The 21,815-nt window shown below is 52.1% G+C and overlaps 3 protein-coding genes across 3 annotated transcripts; all 3 read left to right on the top strand.

Moving 5' to 3' along the window:
- The first annotated feature begins 264 nt into the window (after positions 1–264).
- Positions 265–4,567, top strand: LOC120650816 (protein NRT1/ PTR FAMILY 5.2-like). Its single transcript, XM_039928105.1, has 3 exons — positions 265–504; positions 2,177–2,394; positions 2,891–4,567. Exons 1-3 carry the CDS (start codon positions 372–374, stop codon positions 4,391–4,393), a joined length of 1,854 nt encoding a protein of 617 aa, XP_039784039.1. The 5' UTR covers positions 265–371; the 3' UTR covers positions 4,394–4,567.
- Positions 4,568–5,926: 1,359 nt separating this feature from the next.
- Positions 5,927–7,401, top strand: LOC120647837 (putative cyclin-dependent kinase F-2). Its single transcript, XM_039924667.1, has one exon. The coding sequence runs from the start codon at positions 6,076–6,078 to the stop codon at positions 7,399–7,401; it is 1,326 nt and encodes a 441-aa protein (XP_039780601.1). The 5' UTR covers positions 5,927–6,075.
- A 5,275-nt stretch (positions 7,402–12,676) lies between these two features.
- LOC120647836 (putative cyclin-dependent kinase F-2) lies at positions 12,677–13,678 on the top strand. Its single transcript, XM_039924665.1, has one exon. It carries the CDS (start codon positions 12,677–12,679, stop codon positions 13,676–13,678), a length of 1,002 nt encoding a protein of 333 aa, XP_039780599.1.
- The last annotated feature ends 8,137 nt before the right edge of the window (positions 13,679–21,815 follow it).

Genomic DNA, 21,815 nt, shown 5'->3' with positions numbered 1-21,815 from the left:
GGAGGGCGAAGGCTTTTTCGAACTTTTTTATAGAGGTATTTAGCCCTAGCTTAGGAAATTGCCCCGGCTTTCGATGCCCTCGATAGGCCAAAAAGGAGGGATGTGAAATCAAAGGAGGGACAGATTCTCCATTTGATCTTCTCCGGTCCTGTGGCGCCCAGTGAAGCCCAGGTCCAAAAGGATCTCCAAGCAAGTCCAATCCACTCGGGCCACGCCACTTGCCGACCGGTGGAGGACCGGGCTTATATATGGCCGAGCTGCTGCCAGAGCTCACGCACAGCTAGCGGCCTGTCGAGCTTAGCAGCCGTAGTGCCTGTCAACTGTCATACCCATCCCTCTCGCCCCGGGCTCTCTCCAGCTCTCGGCCAGCCATGGCGGCGGAGAGGCTGGAGGCGGCGCCGGCCGCCGGCGACGAGTACACGCAGGACGGCACGACCGACCTCCACGGCAACCCCGTGCTCCGGTCCAAGCGGGGAGGGTGGAAAGCCTGCGGCTTCGTTGTAGGTACGGATGCAGCCCATGGCTTGTGTTTCTGAGCTCCATAGAGCTGCTCGAAACTTTTTAGCTGCTTGCTTTTTGTGAAATCTAAAAGCACTGTGCATGCCCATCTGATATGTGAAATCTGTATCATCGGGGCCACATAACGAAAGGAGATAAAAGTTCTTGTGGGGTAAACAGACTCTGTTTTTTTTTCTCTCTATCTCTCTCTAATAGACCAAGGTAAACAGGCTAATGTTAAGTACTCGTACAAGCTTGGACTTTTGCTCTGATGGTCACATGCATGCACACGACACAAAGTTAGGGCCCGGACGATTTGGTAGGAATAGGATCCGTGGTAGGCGCTAGTAGGCAGGCTGGTATTAGCAGCGCGGCGAGCCAACCATGATGCTGGATTCCGCTACGGGAATCCGTCCGGCTCTGCGTCCTCTCGCATCTTATGAGCTCGCCGCCACCCCGCGCGTCCTCTGCCGGACCAATTGCTTTCCGGCCACCGCCGCCGTCGCCTCTTCATTTCGAGCGGCGGTGCCCGCCGACACGCCGTGTGTTGTAAACGGGCACATGAGAGCATGTTTCGGCGAGAGGACACACTGAATTTATACAAGGTATGCACTGGACCGTTGGTTGTTGGAGACCGGAGGAGCTGAATACAAATGCACGGTGCAAAGCCCTGTGCCATTTCAATGATTTTTAATTTCTTTTCAGTTACTTTCCTTTTCCAAAAAAAAATAGAGCGCACTTAAGTGAATAAGGACGTTGCCCGGGCATCTCGTGCCTGGGACTGGACCAAGAGATTCTGAGCGTATTTTTGCAGCCTGCCTCCAATGATTTGCGCCCACACATGAGCACAAAACTAATGCCTTCCTTTGTAAGTGAGGCAGCAAACAATAAGCTCCTCTGGCCCCCAAGACGCGCTCTCTTCTCTTTGTCCATTTCCAATTACTCCAGCCGCATGCATGCTCTGCCCTCTGTCGTAGCTTGATACTTTTATATTCGAGGACAAAAGTCTGCAGGTATCGTTTTTTTCCCCCCAAATGCGAGGCTGGTCGATTCGATTCTCGCGACCGACTTGTTCGGAGATTTTTTTTTTTTCTGTCGTCGAATTTATTTCGCTTTCTTTTTTAAGAACAAGGACTTGTTCAGAGATTCCCCTTGTGGCATGCTGGTGTGGAGCATTTGGCCTTACGGTTTTGCGTGATGGGTATGGTTTGGTAAGAAACGCTAGGCTCATGAAGCGGCCATCCGAGCTGGGAGAGAGGCCGGGGTCCAGCTACGGGGAGAAAGAGCAGCAGTCTGCCGTGTCATTTGGAGGCCGGCCGTCGCTTTTCGTATCTCTGAATGGAAGGCCTCTCGGAGATGCCAAGATCATGGGGTCACCGGAGCTGGAACGAAGGAATCCGTTTGCAAATTGCAAGCCGTCTCTTTCCTATGTAGTAACGTGAAGTTTCGCGCCTAGCCTGCCGGTCCCGTCTGGAATTCCGCTGAGAGTAACCTGTTGCTAACGGTTTGTCAGAGAAAGTGAAAGCGCCGTCAGGCGTGTGATCGGGCTTGTTTTGCTTGCCATCACCATGAGATTGAACATGGAACAAAAAACTCGATCGATGCTTCTAATAATACACCATGAGCCTGAATTTCTTCTTCTTCTTTCTGTTCCTGATCGTTCACGTTGGTGCCGCAGTGTACGAGGTGTTCGAGCGGATGGCGTTCTACGGCATCTCGTCGAACCTGGTGCTGTACCTGACGACGAAGCTGCACCAGGGCGTGGTGCCGTCGGCGAACAACGTCACCAACTGGGCGGGCACCATCTGGATGACGCCCGTCATCGGCGCCTACGTCGCTGACGCGCACCTCGGCCGCTACCGCACCTTCATGGCCGCCTCCGTCATCTACCTCTGCGTAAGTCGCCGCCGTTCATGACCAGCAGGCAGCAGCAGAAAATTTTTCTTTTTTTGTGGTCTTGTTCCCTGCAGCCTTTTCCCGTTTCCTCTGTCGCGCTCTCTGTTCGTTTCTCCCTTGGATTGGGATTGGATGGCGCTTTCTTGTGCAGCTTGCTTTCACTTTCAGTGTAGTAATAGTACAGTGTTAGCTGTTGTTTGCAGTGTGCTGTGTTTCTTGTGATTTTTAATAATGAGAAAAAAAAGGTGTGCTTGTCGTAAAGCTAGAGGGGACTAATGAGGGATCGTGATGTTAATGTTCCGTAAAAAAGTGTGAATGAACTTACTAAAATTTTCATTTGAGTTTTTTTTTGGGGGGGGGGGGGGGGTCCCACATACAAGGACGATTTTCCTTATGGGCCGGCCGTGGATCTTGTGACGAACGGACCCGAATTGAAGCCCATGACGGCAGTGCTTGCTTGGGTTCCCACCTCTCTAACCTTTCATTGCGACTGCAGGGCATGATCCTGCTGACGCTGGCGGTGTCGCTGCCGGCGCTGCGGCCGCCCAAGTGCGGCGACGGCACGGCGGACCCCAAGTGCACGCACGAGGCGACGAGCGTGCAGCTGGGCGTCTTCTTCCTGGGCCTGTACATCCTGGCCGTGGGCACGGGCGGCACCAAGCCCAACATCTCCACCATCGGCGCCGACCAGTTCGACGACAGCCACCCGCGGGAGCGCCGCCACAAGCTCTCCTTCTTCAACTTGTGGATGTTCAGCATCTTCTTCGGCACGCTCTTCGCCAACACGGTGCTCGTCTACATCCAGGACAACGTCGGCTGGTCCGTCGGGTACGCGCTCCCCACGCTGGGCCTCGCCGTCTCCATCGCCATATTCACCGCCGGCACGCCCTTCTACCGCCACAAGCCCACCTCCGAGAGCCCCTTCGCCAAGATGGCCAGGGTCATCATCGCGGCCGCCAGGAAGTGCGCCGTCGCGGCGCCCGTGGACCCGCGCGACCTGCACGAGCTCGACGACGCGCACTATGCCAAGCGCAAGGCCGCCCGGCTCCCGCACACGCCCAACCTGGCCGTGCTGAGCAAGGCGGCGGTGAAGACGACGACGACGGGCGGCGCGTCGCCGTGGTCGCTGAGCACGGTGACGCAGGTGGAGGAGACGAAGCAGATGCTCAAGATGCTCCCGGTGCTGGCCACCACGTTCGTGCCCAGCGCGATGCTCGCGCAGATCAACACGCTGTTCGTGAAGCAGGGCACGACGCTGGACCGGCGCGTCGGCCACCACTTCGAGATCCCGCCGGCGAGCCTCCATGGGTTCGTGACCATCTCCATGCTGGTGTCCGTGGTGCTGTACGACCGCGCCTTCATGCCCCTGGCGCGGCGCGCGACGGGGAACCCGCGCGGCATCTCGCTGCTCCAGCGCATGGGCGTCGGGCTGGCCATCCACATCGCCATCATGGGCATCGCGTCGGCGACGGAGCGGCACCGGCTGGCGGTGGCGCGGGAGCACGGGGTGCTCGACAGCAGGGGCCCCGGCGCCACCATCCCGCTCACCATCTTCGTGCTGCTCCCGCAGTTCGTGCTCATGGGCGTGGCCGACGCGTTCCTGGAGGTGGCCAAGATCGAGTTCTTCTACGACCAGGCGCCCGAGGGCATGAAGAGCCTGGGCACGTCCTACGCCATGACCAGCCTCGGCGTCGGCAACTTCCTCAGCAGCGCGCTGCTGTCCACCGTGTCGCGCGTCACGCAGCGCCACGGCCGGGCCGGCTGGGTGCTCAACAACCTCAACGCGTCGCGGCTCGACAAGTACTACGCCTTCTTCGCCGTCCTCAACTGCGCCAACCTCCTCGTCTTCTTCGTCGTGTGCCGGCTCTACGTCTACAACGCCGAGGTCTCCCGCGTCGTCGACGCCGGCGGCAACGCCGCCGGGGAGGCGGAGAAGAATTCGAACCGGGAGGTCGGGTTGCAGCCGGCAAACGTCGGCGCCGTGGAGTCCACCATGTAGGGAGGGACTGTTAGTTGGTTAGTTCCATATATCACTACACAAATGTACTTCCCAACTTCCCCGTGCACATCATGTCGCGTAATCTCAGTCAGTACGGGACAGCAGAAAAACGCCAATCCGGTTCAAGTTCAGGACTAACAGCTGAATGAACTCCGTATCCTGTCATGTGGCTTAGAGACCTAGAGTTTGCCGTCAGCCGTGCGACAAGGGGCAAATTCCACCAAAGCTTCCGCTGTCCGCTCGCTGCAAGCCTTCTTGTGGGACCTGTTGGTGGATGATCCGGCGCGGCACTACTATGTGAACGCCCAACCCAAAAAACTTGGGCTCAGATTGGAAGTCCAACTAAAAAGGAAGCCCATATACCCAATCTCTGTACGTTGTATTGGCTCAACATAACAAGGGAAGTCCAATCAAAGGAAGCCCAATATAACAAGAGATTGTATTGGCTCGGAATTGACCGGGCAACGATTTTCAAATATACTGTACGTTGTTTTGACTTCTAAACTATGTGCATCTATAAAGTTAAAATAATCTATAATTTGAAATATAGTATGTAGTTAGGTTTGTCGGGTGGGACGAGGCTCAACGTGCAAGAATAAAAGCAGATCCTATAACTCTATGTAAATATCAAACTTAATTGTTGATTTTAATGTACTATTCATGAATTCTCTACTCTGTATTTGGATTATATCATGCTCCTTGTTTTTTTTTATCTTTGATGATATTTTTTACCAAAATATTATTTTTTTGAGATTACACCGTACAACTAAGACACTCACAACGCACACACACTCACACCTCTATGAATACACGTACGCAAACCCTACCCTTATGAGCATCTTCGAAAACTGAGCCGATAAATCCTCGAGATTGACGAATGTCAACAAAATATTATTTGAGTTGGAGCTTTGATGTTTTAAATATGTTATATTACCTTTAGTTTTTTATAAGGGTAGGAATATTTAATGGATTAGCATATATGGATATTCTGGATTTTTTCTAAATATATGGATATTACCTTTAGTTTTCTAAATATGATTATTTTAGTTTTTTATAAGGAGGAGCCGACGGCGTGGGATCTCGAGCATGGGCGCCAGGAGGAGCCAATGGCGCGGGATCTCGAGTGTGGGCGAACGACGCGGGATCTCAAGCGCAGGAGAGGCCGTCTCCCGAAGGCGGCGCAGAAGGGGGCCGCCGACGGTGAGGGGGCGCAGCGCCAGGAGGGGCTTGCCGGCGGTAGGGAGGGGGCGGATCTGAGGGGCTTGCCGGGGGTCGCGCTCGACAGGGGGCGCACGAGGACCGGGGGGTATCGGGGGAAAAGCCGCTCGCTTCTGGGGTACGCGACTCGGGAGACGCAGTGGGAAGAATCCCCCTTTCACGTTGTATCCGTGATTTTGGGAGAAGCCGCGATTTACATAATCGAGAAATAAGTAGGCCGTTTGGGTGGGATTTTGGATTATTTCCATCCAGAATCTGATTATAAGCGGAAACCCTATGACTTCTGAGCCGGGTGGATATGAGGGCTATTTTTCTTTGTGACCGTCGATCTGCTCACGCCTCCACGCGGCAGAAATCCAGCGCGGGTCCTCCCGGTGAGGACTTTGGGGCTCGTCCCCACCAGGGCACAGGCACAGCACACCAGGCCGCGCCGTCCCGGCGTCCCCCGTCTTGCCGAGTCTGCCATGGCGCGAAACCGTGATGGCCAAGGAAGAGCGAGCGCGACCCAGCGGCAGCGGACGCGGCAACAGAAATACCCAGCGGGCAGGCTCCATCCTCCCCTCCGCCTGAAAGATCAGACGTTCCCCTGGATCCAATCCAAGAAGAAGATGGGACGCGCTGCTGGCATTGATCGAGTGATCCGGCCCCGACTACGATACCAGTTCGATATGCTGTGTAAAAAGTTCCGGAGACTCCCCCGTCCCCCGACGCCGCGCGCCATTGCCACTGCAAGAACTCTCCGCCCACTCTCGGTTCCCTCGGGCCTCAGCGCGCTCGGATTGAAGCCGCCGCTCCCGCTCATGGCGGCGGCGGCCGGCGAGCGCCCGGCGCCCCTGGTAACCAGCTCCTGCTCTCCCGCGGCGGCGGCGGCGGCGGCCGGCATGAAGCGGGCAGGATACGAGTTCGGGAGCATCTACAACTACGAGAAGCTCGAGGCGCTCGGGGAGGGCACCTACGGCGTCGTGTTCAAGGCCCGGGACCAGCGCACGGGCGAGACGGTGGCCGTCAAGTGGATCCGCCCCGGCGACGGCGGCGCGCCTGACCTCCCCGCGGTCTACCGCGAGGCGGGCTGCCTTGAGGCGTGCCGGGGCCACCCCTCGATCGTGCAGATGAAGGAGGTCGCCGCCGACGAGATCAACGGGGACGTGTTCATCGTCATGGAGTTCGTGGGGCCCAGCCTCCAGAGCCGCCTCACGCGGGCCTTCTCCGGCGCCGAGACCCGCGCGGCGATGCGCCAGCTCCTGCGCGGCGCCGAGAAGCTGCACGGCGCGGGCACGGTCCACCGCGACATCAAGCCGGACAACATCCTCGTCGGCCCCGGCGGCGCGCTGAAGATCTGCGACCTCGGGATGGCGGTGCCGGCGGGGCCCGCGGGCGAGCCGTACCCGGAGGAGACCGTGGCCGCGCTCTGGTACCGCGCGCCGGAGCTGCTGAGCGGGGGCCGGAACTACGGCCCCGCCGTCGACATGTGGGCGCTGGGGTGCGTGATGACGGAGCTGCTCGTCGGCGAGCCCCTGTTCAGGGACGCGGAGACGGAGGACGACGTCCTCCACAGGGCGCGCGACCTCGAGTACGCCATGGAGTCAACGGACCTGGCGTTCGAGGGCCTGCCGGAGCTGTCGGAGGCCGGGCGCGAGGTCCTGCGTGGCCTGCTGTGCCTCGCGCCAGAGAAGAGGCTCACCGCGGCGGAGGCGCTCGGCCACCGGTGGTTCGACGAGGAGGACGCGCCCCTGTCCCCTGCTCTTTGTTCTCAGCCGGATCAGTGTGGTTCTCTCATCAATTTCATCTAGTGTGCAGTGCAGAATACAGCAGATGAGCACTAGGACAGAACTGATTCTTGTAGTCTTGTTGTGTAGATTTTTTGTAGCTCGATTGGCAAGAACCAATCCGATGTGACGAACCCTCTGGGGATCAAGACAGTGAATAGAAAACCTTGTTCTTGTAGTAACCCTTTTGGGATCAAGAACCAATTCCTGCAGTCTTCCTTTCGTTTCAGTTTTTATTTTTAGTTTGCAAGAATCAATGCATTTTAATCTGTTTCCTGCTCTTTGTCCTCAGAGGGATCAGCGTAGTTACCCCAGTTTCCTTCTAGAGTTCAGAAAGGCAGCAGCGTTAGGACAGAACTGGCAATACTTGATGTCTTTATCTTCGGGTTTTTTAGCTTGGTGGCAAGAACCTTTCATTGATTCCTTGTTCTTTCTTTTTATGCGTGTGTATCCTAACACTTTTTGCTTCTCTTCGATTAATTCACATCTTGCTTATCCATCGCTCGAATTTGTTTTCTCAAGATCTTTTTTGTTTTTTTAATATGTAGATTTTTTATTCTGGTTTGGAGGGTTTGCGCTTAGAGTTAGGGTTCGTGACTTAGGGTGTGTTTGGTTGAGCTGTAGTTTTTGAAAAAGCTGATGTGAGCTGTGGCTGTTAAAAAAGCAGCCGTGAGAAAGTGGCTGTAGAAAAAGCAGAAGACCGTTTGGTGGAATAGCCGTGGCTTTTAGAAAAGACCTACAAACAGACCAACATGTCATTCACAGTATACACCACTCAGCCCTCTCCATCTCTCACTGACGAGTGGGGTCCACTCGTCATCTTCTTCCTTCTTTCTCCTAGACCAACCGCACGAGCAAGGGGATGGGGATGGGGCTGGGCAGGGTCGCCGGCGAGCACCTGTGCGACGCCCGTTGCCCGCGGCGCCACCCGCTGCCGTCCAGGGCTTCCCTGCTGTCGCCGGCTGCGGCCCCGCCCGCCGTCGCCGGCTGCGGCCCCGCCCGCCGTCGCCGGCTGCGGCCCCGCTCGCCCGCGATGCCGCGCACCGCCTCGCTCGCCGCCCTCAGGCGCCGCCATGCACGCCGCCGGCGGCCATGGCCTCGCGCGCGGCAGGGCTCGCGCGTGGCGGACCTCGCCCGTCGTGGAGCTCGCGTGGCAAATCTGGCAGCAGATCAAGGCGGTGGTGGAGGAGCTCGCAGCGTCTGGCGGTGGAGGTCGCGGCGTCCAGCGATGGAGGTGGAGCTCACGGCGGCCGACGGTGAAGGAGGAGCTCGCGTCGGGGCTAGTGGCGAATCTAGCTCAAAAATGTAGAGGGATCTCATATTCACTCTCTTCTTCTTCCTCTCCTCTTCTTCTTCTCTCCTCTTCCTCTTTATTGATTCTTCCAAAAAATTAAAGGGGGGCTTAGGGGGGTATCCATGGGTCTTAGGGAGGTAGGGTGGCTTAATCCCCCCTAGCCCCCCTTGTAGATCCGCCCCAACCTGCTCGCGGCAGGGCGACCTCATGGCGGCGGCGGGATGGCCTCGCGGCGGGGCGAGCTTGCGGCGAACTCGCGAGAGAGGGAGGTAGCGACGAAAAAAAAGAAACTGAACCGGTATGCATCATAACCAGTGACAGGTGGTTAAATATTTGACCCAAAAGCAGTTGGGTGGATGTGCTTTCACTTTGTACTAGAGCAAAAGCTGCTTTTAGGTGAAAGTAGCTGTGGCTTTTGAGTCCTTTGTTTGGCTTTTGGTTTTTACAAAAGCAAAAGTAGGTTCAAAAACCCAACCAAAGACACCCTTATTACGTGTGTGGAGCCGGCAGGTGTAGAGGGAACGTGAGGAAGGCTTGAGGCAGCGGTCGTGGCGAGCAATGGGCGGATGCGGCATGGCGAGGCCACGGGGGACACTATGCCCGCTATCAAAGCAGAGTGGATGACTCAGTACTTAGGATTGGTATCTAGCTTTTCTCATGTCAAGTTCCTCCTGGTATGCATCGTGGGGTCACTTACTGTATGACTCCACGTAATGATTGTGATAATTTGTAATCCCTTCTTTCACCTGTATGAAGTGGAGCCCCTTGGCACGCACAGGTCTGAATTTCCTAGTTTTATTTTGATTTTGCTATCTGTGTATTGCAATTCTGCATGCAAGTGCCGCAGTTAGATTTGGCACTACAAATGCACCAAATCACTGGCAAGTGGTTTCGAGTCCGTGGCCTTCACAAATCACGGTGTGTATCCCGCCGCGCCAGTCGGCTCCCTGCCGATCACTGGCCAGTGGTGCGTGGTGATTTGGTGTGCAGCAATTTCCACGTTTGTCACTGGTCTAATAATTGTCAGCGACTGAGCACAGCAAACATAGCAAATATACTGTATATACTATACATCCTAGAGAGGGAGGGCTCAGAGCGCTCGGTGTGTCTCCACGCGACACGTGTCCTCACATAAAAAAGTAGCCCGACGCCGGCCCTCCAATTGACCCCATGCGAGCTGCGTACGTCGCCGCACGAGCTGGCCTCATCGGAGGATGGAGCAGGCTGTATATACTATACACCCTAGAGAGGGAGGGCTGAGAGCGCTCGGTGTGTCTCCACGCGACACGTGTCCTCACATAAATAAGTAGCCCGACGCCGGCCCTCCAATTGACCCCATGCGAGCTGCGCACGTCGCCGCACGAGCTGGCCTCATCGGAGGATGGAGCAGGGGAGAAGACGTGTGGCCTCGCCGGCCCCCAACTGCTCCCCGCCGCTGCTCATCCGCCGCGCTGGCCTGAGCCGGCCATGGACGCCATCTCCTCCACGCACGAGCTCCGCTTCTCGACGGACCCGCCGGTGCTGGAGGCCACCGCACAAGGCGAGGCGAGAAGGCGGCGGCAGCGGACCGGTGAGCGCGGTGGAGGGGAGCTCGAAGAGGAGGAGGAGGCGGCGGTCGGTGAGCTCGAAGCGCCACAATGGGCCGGATACGGCCGCTGCTGCCAGAGCTTGGGCCGGAGCTCGTGCGCGCCGCTCCGCCGCCAAATCCAAGCCGGAGAGGGAGGGAGTGGGGGCGAGCGCCGCCGTTCACGCCAGATCCGCTCCGTGGAGGACCGAGCTCGAGGCCGCTGGAGGGAGGGAGGCCGGAGCTCGTGCGCGCCACTCCGCCGCCAGATCCATGCCGGAGAGGGAGGGAGTGGGGGCGAGCGCCGCCGTTCGCGCTAGATCCACGCCGGGGAAGGCCGAGCTCGAGGCCGTCGGAGGGAGGGAGGAGAGGCGTGTCGGGACAGAGAGAGGAAGCGAGAGGAGGATGGCCGCGCGCACACTGCCGGAGCTGAGCCGTGCCGCCGGCGCTCCACCCCACGGGGGCCGCTGCCCGGCCGCGCCGCGGCGGCTTGGCCGCGAGGAGAAGGCGTGGCGTGGTGGTGAGTGGTGACGGCCGCGAGGAGGAGGCACGACGAGCGAGCGGCGACGGCGGCGGATGGGCGAAGGAGGGAGGGCGAGGGGCGGTGGAGGTGCGCAGGAAGGCGCCGCGGTGAGTGAGCGGCGGCGGCGATGGGAGAGAGGAGGGAGGGAGGGAGAGAGAGGGGGGAGGGGCCGGGGAGGTTAAAAAAAAAAGAAAATGTGGCCTTTGGAACTGGGCGTGGCGCAGCCCGCTCTTTGCCTAGTTACCTTCATCATGCCTAGCTACTAGGAGAGAGCACAACTATTCTGCAGAGGTTGTTTATCGTCTACTCCGTACGCCCGTATGCAGTTCTAGAGCTAAACGTTCACCAGGAGTATAAAAGGCAAACCTTGGCTATGTTCATTGAAGATGAGTACGGAGTACACTTGTATACAGTTATAAAGCAAAACATAAATTTCACTAGATCCACCAGCATAAAAGAAAATTCAAATTGGAAAGGCCTATCATCCATATTCTGTACCAAGATAGCCTCCGAAGTCCGAAGTAGACCTGATCATGGGCCGCAAAATCCGACGAACCCAACCCGTTTGAAAAAACCCGACCCGACTGACGACTGTATGGGCTGGGCTCGGGCTGAAATATTTGACCGTACTTGATATCAAAAAAACCCGACTTGACCCAACTCAACCCAAAAATTATATATAAAAATCGAATTTTACCCGACTCGAACCGAACCTGACCTGACGCAACCTGACCTGCCGGGTTGGGCCTCATGCTTAAAAATCCAGCCCGAAAATTTCTTTTCACCCGATCCGACCTGAAGGATGGTCGGGTCTGGTCTGAACAAACACCTCAGCTTTTTCCTTGTGGAGGACACTTAGCCTGTAGTATCCTCTTATCGATATCGATGTTATTTCCTGTTGAACTCACTACTCGAATTTTGGAGTGATGTAATACCGGCAGTGTTTTTCCTTCATGGCTTAGACCGTGAGAATCTAGCAAAGATTTATAGGCCAAGTTTGAAAAAGGATGATATTTTTTTTCTTGGGGAAGTAAAGCTCGTTTATAAACTAGGGCCAGATCAAGACATAAAAGCTTCATTTTCATCCCCATATCGCTTACACAATGATCACTATGTTTGCAAATAAACGTTAAATACAACCTAAAACTTAGTTTATTCTAAATATAGTATAGTTACGACATATTTAGAAACAGTGTCGTTACGAAAATATCGCAAGCAAACTAAAGACCGAATGAATCACATTTGCACAATTAAGTGTTACTCCCTCCTCCGTCCTAAAAATACAAGTCACTCTAACATTCAAATGTTGTTCCAAAAAATAAGTCATCTTATCCTATTTAAAAAATACATGTGCATACACCAATCAATTAGTACATAATAAATAGGAGCAAATATATTCATTTTAACTTCTCGTTAATTTGTCCTAATAATTTGTTTTTTTAGAGGAGGGTGCACGTTCCGGGCAGGCCGGCACAAGCAAAAGTAACCGATTTTGGAGGCGAACAAGGGACGTCAATTCGCATCCAATAGGTGCAAAATCATCAGCGCCGCTGATTCCTGTTGGCGGGCCCACAAGTCAGCCTGTCGTAGCAGCAACTCGGACCGGCCGGGGTCGTCCACTCGTCCCCCCTCCTCCAGAGGCGGTTACGGCGAGCAAGGCTTGACGGGCAAGGAAGCAAACCAGCTAGCGCGAGCGCTGAAATCCCCAATCCGATTCCGAGCTCCCTTCTCCGCCGGATCTTCTCGTCAGCGTCCCTGACCTGCCGATCGGAGTCCGACTGCGACCCTCCAGATCGATCTCATGCGTACATAGCTCGGCACTCCCCCGCCGCCGCATCACGCGCGCTTCCGATCGACTGGCACAGCTCTCTCTCTCCCCCACTCTTCTCGCGGTTCTCTCGGCGCACGCACGGCGCTCATGGCGGCGGTGATCCGCAAGCGCCCGGCGCCGCCGGGCGGGCTGTGCTGTCACGCGGCGGCCGCCGTCGGCCGGAAGAAGAAGCGGCCGCGGTTCCAGTTCGGGAGCATCTACAACTACGAGAAGCTCGAGGTGCTCGGGGAGGGCACCTACGGCGTCGTGGTGAAGGCGCGGGACAAGCGCACGGGCGACACGGTGGCCATCAAGTGGATCCGCCCCGTCGTCGCGGCCGCCCGCGGCGGTGGCGGGGGCGCGCCCGACCTCCACGCGGTCTTCCGCGAGGCCGGCTGCCTCTCCGCCTCCGCGTGCCGGGGCCACCCCTCGGTCGTGCAGATGAGGGAGGTCGCCGCCGACGAGGTCACCGGGCACGTCTTCATCGTCATGGAGTTCGTGGGCCCCAGCCTCGAGAGCCGCCTCACGCGGCGCTTCTCCGAGGGCGAGACCCGCGCGATCATGCGCCAGCTCCTGCGCGGCGCCGAGGCGCTGCACGGCGCGGGCACCGTCCACCGGGACATCAAGCCGGACAACATCCTCGTCGGCCCCGGCGGCGCGCTGAAGATCTGCGACCTCGGGATGGCAGCGCCGGCGAGGCCCGCGGGCGAGCCGTACCCGGAGGAGACCGTGGGCGCGCTGTGGTACCGCGCGCCGGAGCTGCTGATGGGTTTCCGGAGCTACGGCCCCGCCATCGACTTGTGGGCGCTGGGGTGCGTCATGGCCGAAGTGCTGACCGGTGAGCCGCTGTTCGGGAGCGCCGAGACGGCGGACGACATGTACTCCAAGGTGCTGGAGCTGTGCGGGATGGACGCGCCGGAGCTTCAGGCGAGCCTGCGGGAGCTGTCGGAGGCCGGCCACGAGGTCTTGCGTGGCCTGCTGAGCTTCGAGGCCGAGAAGAGGCTCACCGCGGCGGAGGCGCTCAGCCACCGGTGGTTCGACGAGGAGGACGCGCCCCTGTCCACACTTTGTTCTCAGCCGGATCGCCGTGGTTTGATCAATTTCTTCTAGTGGGTTTAGAAAGACAGCATGTCAGCAGCATTAGGACAGAACTGGTTCTTGTAGTCTTACTGTGTTGATTTTTTTTCCAGCTTGATTGGCAAGAACCAATCCAATGTACTAATCCTTTTGGTATCAAGATCAAGAAAATTGTCTTGTTTGGTTTTCCTAGCGCACACAAGCCGAGAAAAGAATCTCACATGCGCGGGGTGCTAAATGAATTCTATTTGCAAAACCTTTTTAGGAATGAGTATAACTTTTCACGACAAATCTAATGACGATAATTAATTGATAATCGGCTACAGTGATGCTACAGTAACCATTCTCTAATCACGCAGTCAAAGGCCTCATTAGATTGTTCAGGGTTCCTAGCGCAGGGGTTCTAGAGTTGATTTTGTAAACTGGCTTTATTTAATACCATAATTAGCGGTCAAAGTTTCCTAGTACTCTCTAGCGCAGAGAACCAAACAGGGCCAATGAGTTATAATCCTATTCTTGTACTAACCCTTTTGGGATAAGAGTGCAAGACCTAGGTCCTGCAGTCTGTTAGTCCTTTTTTTCTTTTGTGCAAAATTCGATGTATTATAATCTTTCCTAGGGCAAGGCAATGGTTATATAGTCTGTTTTTGTCATTTGTGCAAACAAAACCATCTCTCATCAGTGCTATGCTTACTTCTACTACAATATTGAGATTTCATTTCTGCGAACTCTGGAGGATGCAACAAATCTTTGATGCTTGCTTCCTCTACCGGAAGATGTGCTGATGTGCTCATATGCAGGAAGCCGAAGCCTGATCAATTATTTGCATCATTAGTATCTACAATAGGAGAGCTAACTTGGCACAAATCTTATATTCCTGAATTAATTATATCCATCTATCTTCCCAGATTGGACAGTTTTACAAGACATGTAAAATTAAAATTTAATTTTACTTCCATCAAAACTATACCTTTATCCCATAGCTTTGACCAGACTTTTACTATCAAAATTAAAGAGCGTGATTTAATTTTCTTTTAGCTTTGAATCCTAGAGAGTGCAATGAACCCATATAGATCTAGCTATCGAGCTGCACGCTACTCCCTCCATTCTAAATTGTAGGTCATTTGACTTTTTTTTATCTCAAGTTTGGCCACTCGTCTTATTAAAAAATTTGTGCAAAATATCATTTTTTTGTTGTAGGTTGCTTTATATCAATATAAGATCTTCAAGAATGTCTTAAATTTGGTAATATTTGCACAATTTTTTTTGAATAAGACGAGTAGTCAAACTTAGAGTAAAAAAGTTAAACGAACTACAATTTGGAACGGAGGTAGTATTACACTACATGTTTCGATCGCTCAATTAAAGATCCGAGATAAGCTATAATCTTACTTCAAAAGTATTTTAAAAAATTATCAAACTTGTTTTATATATCTTGATCATATAAGTAACATAATATACACATCTATCGGTTACATAGAACTAAATTCAACCACAGCATCTAACAGAATTAATCATTAATATATGGAGCCAGCTAACTTACGGCCGGCCGTAAATTAGCCCGGTGTACGGCCCCTCCAATTTTGGAAACTGGAATAGACCATTGCGGTCTTCTTGACTTTTCTGGCAAAGTCAGTGCACAGTAGGCCCACACCAGATAAGCAATTCTCAAGTTAAAAAAAGGCATAGTTTTACAAGTGAGCAACAAAATTCAAAACTGATTACACCATTGCATTGGCCTCAACAAAAGCTTTGAAACAAGATCTCACTTCAATATGTTTCGATCTCTTTACAATAAGAAGCATTTTTGTCAAAATTTGAAAGCATATTATAATAACACATTAAGCAATTTAGAATAAATATACAAGCACTGCAGCTGTTAGCGTGTCATCTACGTGAACTTTGGTTGTGGGGCTGTTGCAGCCGTATGGGTACTGCTGGAAGCATAGCTGAACAGATTTCACCAAAACAGGGCAAACCGAAATGGAATCACTGCAAATTAGCATTTTACTTCATAAACATATAACATCCACATAAAGTAGTTCTTCTCGTCTCATCGTTGTTTAATTGCTCTTGATAAAAGTTAAACGGCAGTTGTCTTCATCTGCTAAAGATACTAGCAAAGCTACCGGACAGGTAATGAGATTAACAAAAGCACATGAGCTAAAATTCGTTTTAGTGAATAAACTAACGAACTACTCAATTGTTCGACCAAAGTAAGCAAAGTAATGATTCAATTATAGAACTAGCAGTACCATTACTATAGCGTGAAAATGAAAATCCATGTACTTGACATCTGAAACCTTGCTGAATACTAATCTGCTTACCTACCCAAGTTGGTGTTGTTGCTACTCAATCAAACAAAACAAAAGGAATTGACCTGTTGTTATTCCTGTCGCCCTGAGCACAGAGGTGAATCTGCAGTGATTGTTGTAGGCAATCCAATCAAGCAACACAGTGCAAGAAGAAATAAATAAAATACCAAAAACCACCCAATAATGTTGGTTTTTAGTATATCAGGCAATCAAGGAAGAAAAAGAAAGAAAAAGATAACTAGGATTTGAAAAACGATGCATAATATCGCTCAAATTTGCCCCTTGCCTTTTCCCATGCAAATTTGAATAAAAACTAGCACATCCAGGCTTCGTTCAGTACATCAGGCATCATCAAGTAAAAAGCTTGCACTCCTAGTATTGATATTTTTGTTGTTACATATAGAGAAAATATTTATTGGGAACCATATTATTGCCCATCTATAATAATATTTTTGCCTAATTTCTACCTATTAATTGCCTAAATAAACTCCATGTTATTGGCTAATGTTCTTATCCTTTAATCTGAATATATAAAAAGACAACAAAACTAAAATATAAAGTAGGTTTGCTTTCCCCTGCAAATCCAAATAAAAATAGCACATTCAGGTTTCATCCAGTACATCAGATGTCATCAAAGTAAAAAAATGTGCACTCCTAGTTTGATATTAACGTTGTTACATATGGTAAAAGTGCTTATTTTGAACCATATTGCCCATCTATAATAATACTATTGCCTAAATCATACCTATAAATTGCCTAAGTAAACTCCATGTTATTGGCTAATGCCCTTATCTGTTAATCTGAACACATAAAAAAGACAATAAAACTAAAAGATATAGTAGGGTTCTAGGGGCATTTAAAACCCATGTTATTACACACAGCTATTATCTTACAACAAAAGCGTTGCCTCATAGAAAATACTAGGACATATAAGTGTATAACTTGCTACCTTCAACATATTTTGATGATAGTACAGTGATACATACCACAGTACATGATGATATAGTGCCTTGTTGATGCTTCTGTCATCTAGGGCATAAACTACAACTAAACAAGCAAGAGAATGAAAGGCATTTAGCTTAAATGTTAAAAATGCAGTTAAAAATATAATTTCTGGATATGACAGTGCCAAGGCTTGTGAGTCAGCAATGAGCACCAGCAGTGCTAGGGAAAGAACTACTAAGCAAAAAGCAAAGTTGAAACAATACTTCCTTTAGAATCATACATGTACAGGATAGTAAAAAAGAACTAATATCTTTCCAGTACTACGATGCATGTAAAAAAAGAACTTAAGAGCTTTGACATGTCATATATGAAAACCAAAGCCTAGGAAAGAATATATATAAAAAAAGCAATTGGTGCATGTAAATCTATTACTAGGATCTGAACTAGATTGGATACTCAATCAATTAGTGAACAAAGTAACTTTAATTGATATCATAAGCATTTTAGGTAATGCTAAGCGTACATTTTAATGATATCAGATAAGCATTTTAATGAGAGAGAGAGAGAGGCAGGACACTGGGGATGGAGGGAGGGGAAAAAGAAAATGGCACAGCCTTGTTACACATAAGCATACCCAAAACAATGATAGGAGTTTTTAAGGCTTGTTATAGTGCTGACTAACTAAGGAAACCTACAGGGAGGCAGAGGAAAGGCACATCAGGTTCTAATCTCTATCTTGTTGTACTGAAATGAAGAAAGGAAAAAAATTATTAGTGAATGAAAAGCAAGTGTGGTTAATAAGAGTAAATATTAGGTTCTAATTCTATGTGTGTGTTATGAGTTGAGTGCCTAGCTAGCATCCAATAAGAGGATGCATGGGAAGGTTGTGCAATGGTTTCAGTTTGGGTTCAGCGCATTTCAATTCATTTCAGCATTATATCATTCAATATTCAATATATAGATGAGTTCTAAACTCGCACAAAAAAGCTCAAATAGGGGCACGATTTGACACTTGACTATGTGTTGTGGGGTTCTAGGGGTACCCACAGCCGGGTGGCGGAACGCACCCGCCTATTCCCAGTGAGGGAGTACTCGGGGAAGTACTAGGCGACGGGGCTGGATCTACGCTGAGACAAGGACTCAAGAACACACGATTTAGAGTGGTTCGGGCCGCCGGAGCGTAATACCCTATGTCCACTGGGAGATGTATTGTTCTTGGTGGTGTGTATGAACCTATCCTCTGCTGGCCTTGGCTCTTGCCCAGCCTGAGGTCTGCTAGCGGCGCTCCCCCTTTTATAGATCAAGGGGGAGCGGATACATAGGACGTTGATGCCCCGACAGGTGGGCCCAACGTGACTGTGGCTACCGCGGTAGCGAATCTTTTCCTCCGATAGGCGTACTGCTGCTCTTCTGACTCAGGGGGGTCTTCTCTTGTCCCGTCAGCTAGGTGCCCGTTGGAGTAGCGTAGCTTGCGGCGTGGCCTGCTGAGGCTATTATGTAGCGTCATAAAGGGCGAAGCCGAGCCGTCGTATCCATCTGTTACGGCAGACTGGCAGACGCGGCGTGGGCGGCGCCAGCGCCCCCACTACCTTGGTAATACGCGATCAATAGTGTCCCCTGGCTAGTCAAACGCCTCGGCTTCTGCTATATCAATGCGGACGTCCACCTACCGCAATGAATGCGAAGGTAGGTGGACCTTAAGATGGAGACCAAGGGCCTCATACACGTGTCGGCCCCGGACCATCCTGAGGCGGGGCGTCGAAACCTTCCCTTGGAGAGGGGTCCGATTGCTATGCGGGGGGTCCGGGACCCTATGAGGGGTCCGGGACCCCGCGGGGGTCCGGACTCCTCGGGAGGTCCGGAGCCCCGGCTGCTTGCGCTTGAGCGCCTGTCTCTCCTGGGACACATGGCGTCCCCGGACCTTCCCCGGACGTGGAACGGGTCCGGACCATTGTCGGGAGGACAGGACTTCGGACCGCAGGGGTCCGGCTGTTTGGTTGTAGTCAAGGATGACTACTAAGGCTCTTGCCTAGACACAGCAAGAGGGGGTACCCCAGTCCTGGGGTACCGACACTATGTAAAACCAAAAAAGGATCTAGCAATATGCTAGGTTCTACCCAAATGAACATAACCAACACTGAACAATGTGGCAATCTCGTATCTATACAAATGCTATTGCTTCAATAATTAAAAAAACAAACTTGAAACGAGACTCACCTTTGTGTGCAGGGCTACTCGTCTTCACTTGCCTGATTTTGATTGACTTTTCCTTGAACATTAATCCAAAGAAAAAAAGAAATCACCACACAAATCAGTGAGGAATATAAACCAACAAATGGACATCTCCTCTCCGTTGATTTCTATGCAAAGGATAAATGATTCACGTCAGAAATTTATATTTCCCCTATAGACCAGTGGATTCGAATAGAAAGAGCTACTCCTCTGCCCTCTGTGATGAAATTCCTTCATATCGAAATCCAAAATGTAGACGCAAAAGTCAGTTGAGTACAAAAAAACAGCATGACAACAATTTAGATGAAAAACAAATAGATTCCTCACCATATGTCTATTGTGGATCCTTTTCCCACCGATTGACAGATTCTCTCCAGCAAAAAAGGGCCCAAATCAGTTTATCTCGCGAGATGTAGAAGGGGCATGGGACAGACTCCGTATGGGACAACGTTGGAATCAGATGGAAGAATCACTCACCTACACGAGAAAAACCAACGAGTTCCATAGGTGCGCTGCAGATGGAATGCGAGTAAGCCGGACTTGTCCTCGAGCACGGCTTCCAGGGCAGGAGATCAGCTCGGTCTCTAGGCCCAAGCCCCCACCATCGACGCTTGGTTCCATCGGCGGCGCGTCTTCCTTGTTGTCGCCGAGGACGAAGCGGAGAGAGATGCAGTCCGCACGCGCGGGTGCACCTCGCCGCCCTACGGCATCCGCCATGGGTAGTGTGAGTGAATGAACATCCTGAGGTCGCAGCCGCAGCCCCGGGCCGCACCCACCACGGCGGCGAGCGTGTCCTCGGTGGCCGCCGAGATGGGTAGGAGGGACCCCAGGAGAAATCCTCCCCAGGACGGGGAACGCCTCCGAGACCGGGACATATTCATCGAGCACCGCAAGCAACTTCGACGGAGAGCTCCCGAGCGTGGCAACAGCGCCGCATCAAAGGAGAGAGAGAGAAGAGGAGGAGGAGGAGGAGGAGGAGGAGGAGGAGAAATAGGCCCAGGCGTGCGGAAGCTGAAAAGTCATTTGTCACACTGTAATCCATCTGATTCCTAATTGACGATGGATACATCCGGCCATTCCTATGGACAAAAATACGGCGGGTCGTAACAAAGACTTGACCTTAATATATTATAATTTGAGGGCACTTCCAAATAAAACAAAAAAATTGTTGAATTCTGATCACCCATGTATCCACGTTCAGTGGCGGAGCCACCCCTACCGCACGGTGGGGCAGCTGCCCCAGCTATCCTACGGTGCTAGCTGTCCTACCCCTCTGTCCATCCACACCCCCACTCCCAATGTCCCAAGTGCAATTTGGTGACCATAGAATCGTCTGCGGCTATGTCTGGACGTCAGGATAGCCGATAGGAGAAGATAATAATTAGCAGGTATGGGTCAGCCCATTAGCCATTAGGTGGCCTAGCCCAAACCATACATTTTAGTTTTTCCAATGGCTAGGTAGGTAACCCAATGTGTCCAAGACTGGGTTGTCAACTATATTCCTCATCTATCATATGCTTGTGCTTTGGGGCTGCGCATTGCATTAATAATGCACTGCACCACCACGAAGAGCACACTCAACTATTCATGGCACAAGGCATATGCATGTTAATTTTCTCGAGCATATAAATGCCTTATGCCCTAGCAAACTAACTTACTATAGGGCGTACTCATTGAAATTATCTATATGTTTCTATTATCATCGATGGGACGATGATGGTTTTCATTCACTCTGTTCGGCAGCTCCAGCAGCCTCCAGCCCAACAGTATTTTCCTCTCACACCGCTCCAGTATCAGCTTCCAGCCACCAGCCAGTCAATAGTATTTTTCTCTCATACTACTCCAACCACCAACTCCAGCCCAGCGAATAGAGTGATTCTGGATCCTGCCGCAGCTAAAATTCCTGGCTAGCTCCGCCACTGTCCACGTTGTATTAAGGGTCTGTTTGGCAGAGCTCCAACTCTGCCAAACCAGCTCTGGAGCTGCTGCTCCACCACAGAGCAGCTCTACCGCGGAGCTGGGCTCTTATTCTTGAGCTGCAGAAATGTGTTTGGCAAAAGTAACAACTCCAGCTCCGGAAACAGAGGTTTTGATTGGATTTCCCTTCTTTGCCCTTGTTTTTTTGTTTGCTGTCCTTTTCTCCCTTGCTGCGCCTAAAACAGAAATGTGCATGGCGCAAGGTGGATTTTTTTTTTCAAATAACAAATTGACATGCCATACATTTGATTATGTAACAACTGTGATCATCACACTCTTTTAACACACATCAATTGTTCAAATGCTAAGAAATATTTCACTAATCCATTACAATCTAGTTCCACCCAAGAGCGAGTGCTGTGGCAATTTCATCCCGAAAAGTATCCATACAAGTGGCACTGGCTTCCGCAGTAGATGTACCTGATGCGTCTGCTGGACATGCCCAGGCCCTTGTGGCCGCCGGCCATGCCCGGGCCGTGAAGGCCGGCCGCACCCACGCCCTGCACACTGCCAGCCGCGCCCACGCCCCCAACGTCGGCCGCCCCAAGGACGTCATGGCCAGCCACGCCGCCGCCTGCAGATGGAGGACGAAGGCCTACCCTAGGGTTTCTTCTGGGTTGATTGAGGACGAAGGCCTACCCTAGGGTTTCTTCTGGGTTGATTGGAGGAGGAAAATGGAGGAGGCGGTGGAGGAGGAACCG

This window comes from Panicum virgatum, chromosome 9K (assembly GCF_016808335.1).
Source record: "Panicum virgatum strain AP13 chromosome 9K, P.virgatum_v5, whole genome shotgun sequence".
NCBI lineage: Eukaryota > Viridiplantae > Streptophyta > Magnoliopsida > Poales > Poaceae > Panicum > Panicum virgatum.
Note: the sequence above shows the minus strand (reverse complement) of the source record. Positions and strands in the feature narration are given on the sequence as shown.

Coding starts and splice junctions, on each gene's coding strand:
- LOC120650816 (XM_039928105.1), top strand. CDS start 372: ATGGCGGCGGAGAGGCTGGAGGCGGCGCCGGCCGCCGGCGACGAGTAC. Junction 505..2,176: donor AGCCTGCGGCTTCGTTGTAG/GTACGGATGCAG, acceptor TTGGTGCCGCAG/TGTACGAGGTGTTCGAGCGG. Junction 2,395..2,890: donor CCTCCGTCATCTACCTCTGC/GTAAGTCGCCGC, acceptor TTGCGACTGCAG/GGCATGATCCTGCTGACGCT.
- LOC120647837 (XM_039924667.1), top strand. CDS start 6,076: ATGGCGCGAAACCGTGATGGCCAAGGAAGAGCGAGCGCGACCCAGCGG.
- LOC120647836 (XM_039924665.1), top strand. CDS start 12,677: ATGGCGGCGGTGATCCGCAAGCGCCCGGCGCCGCCGGGCGGGCTGTGC.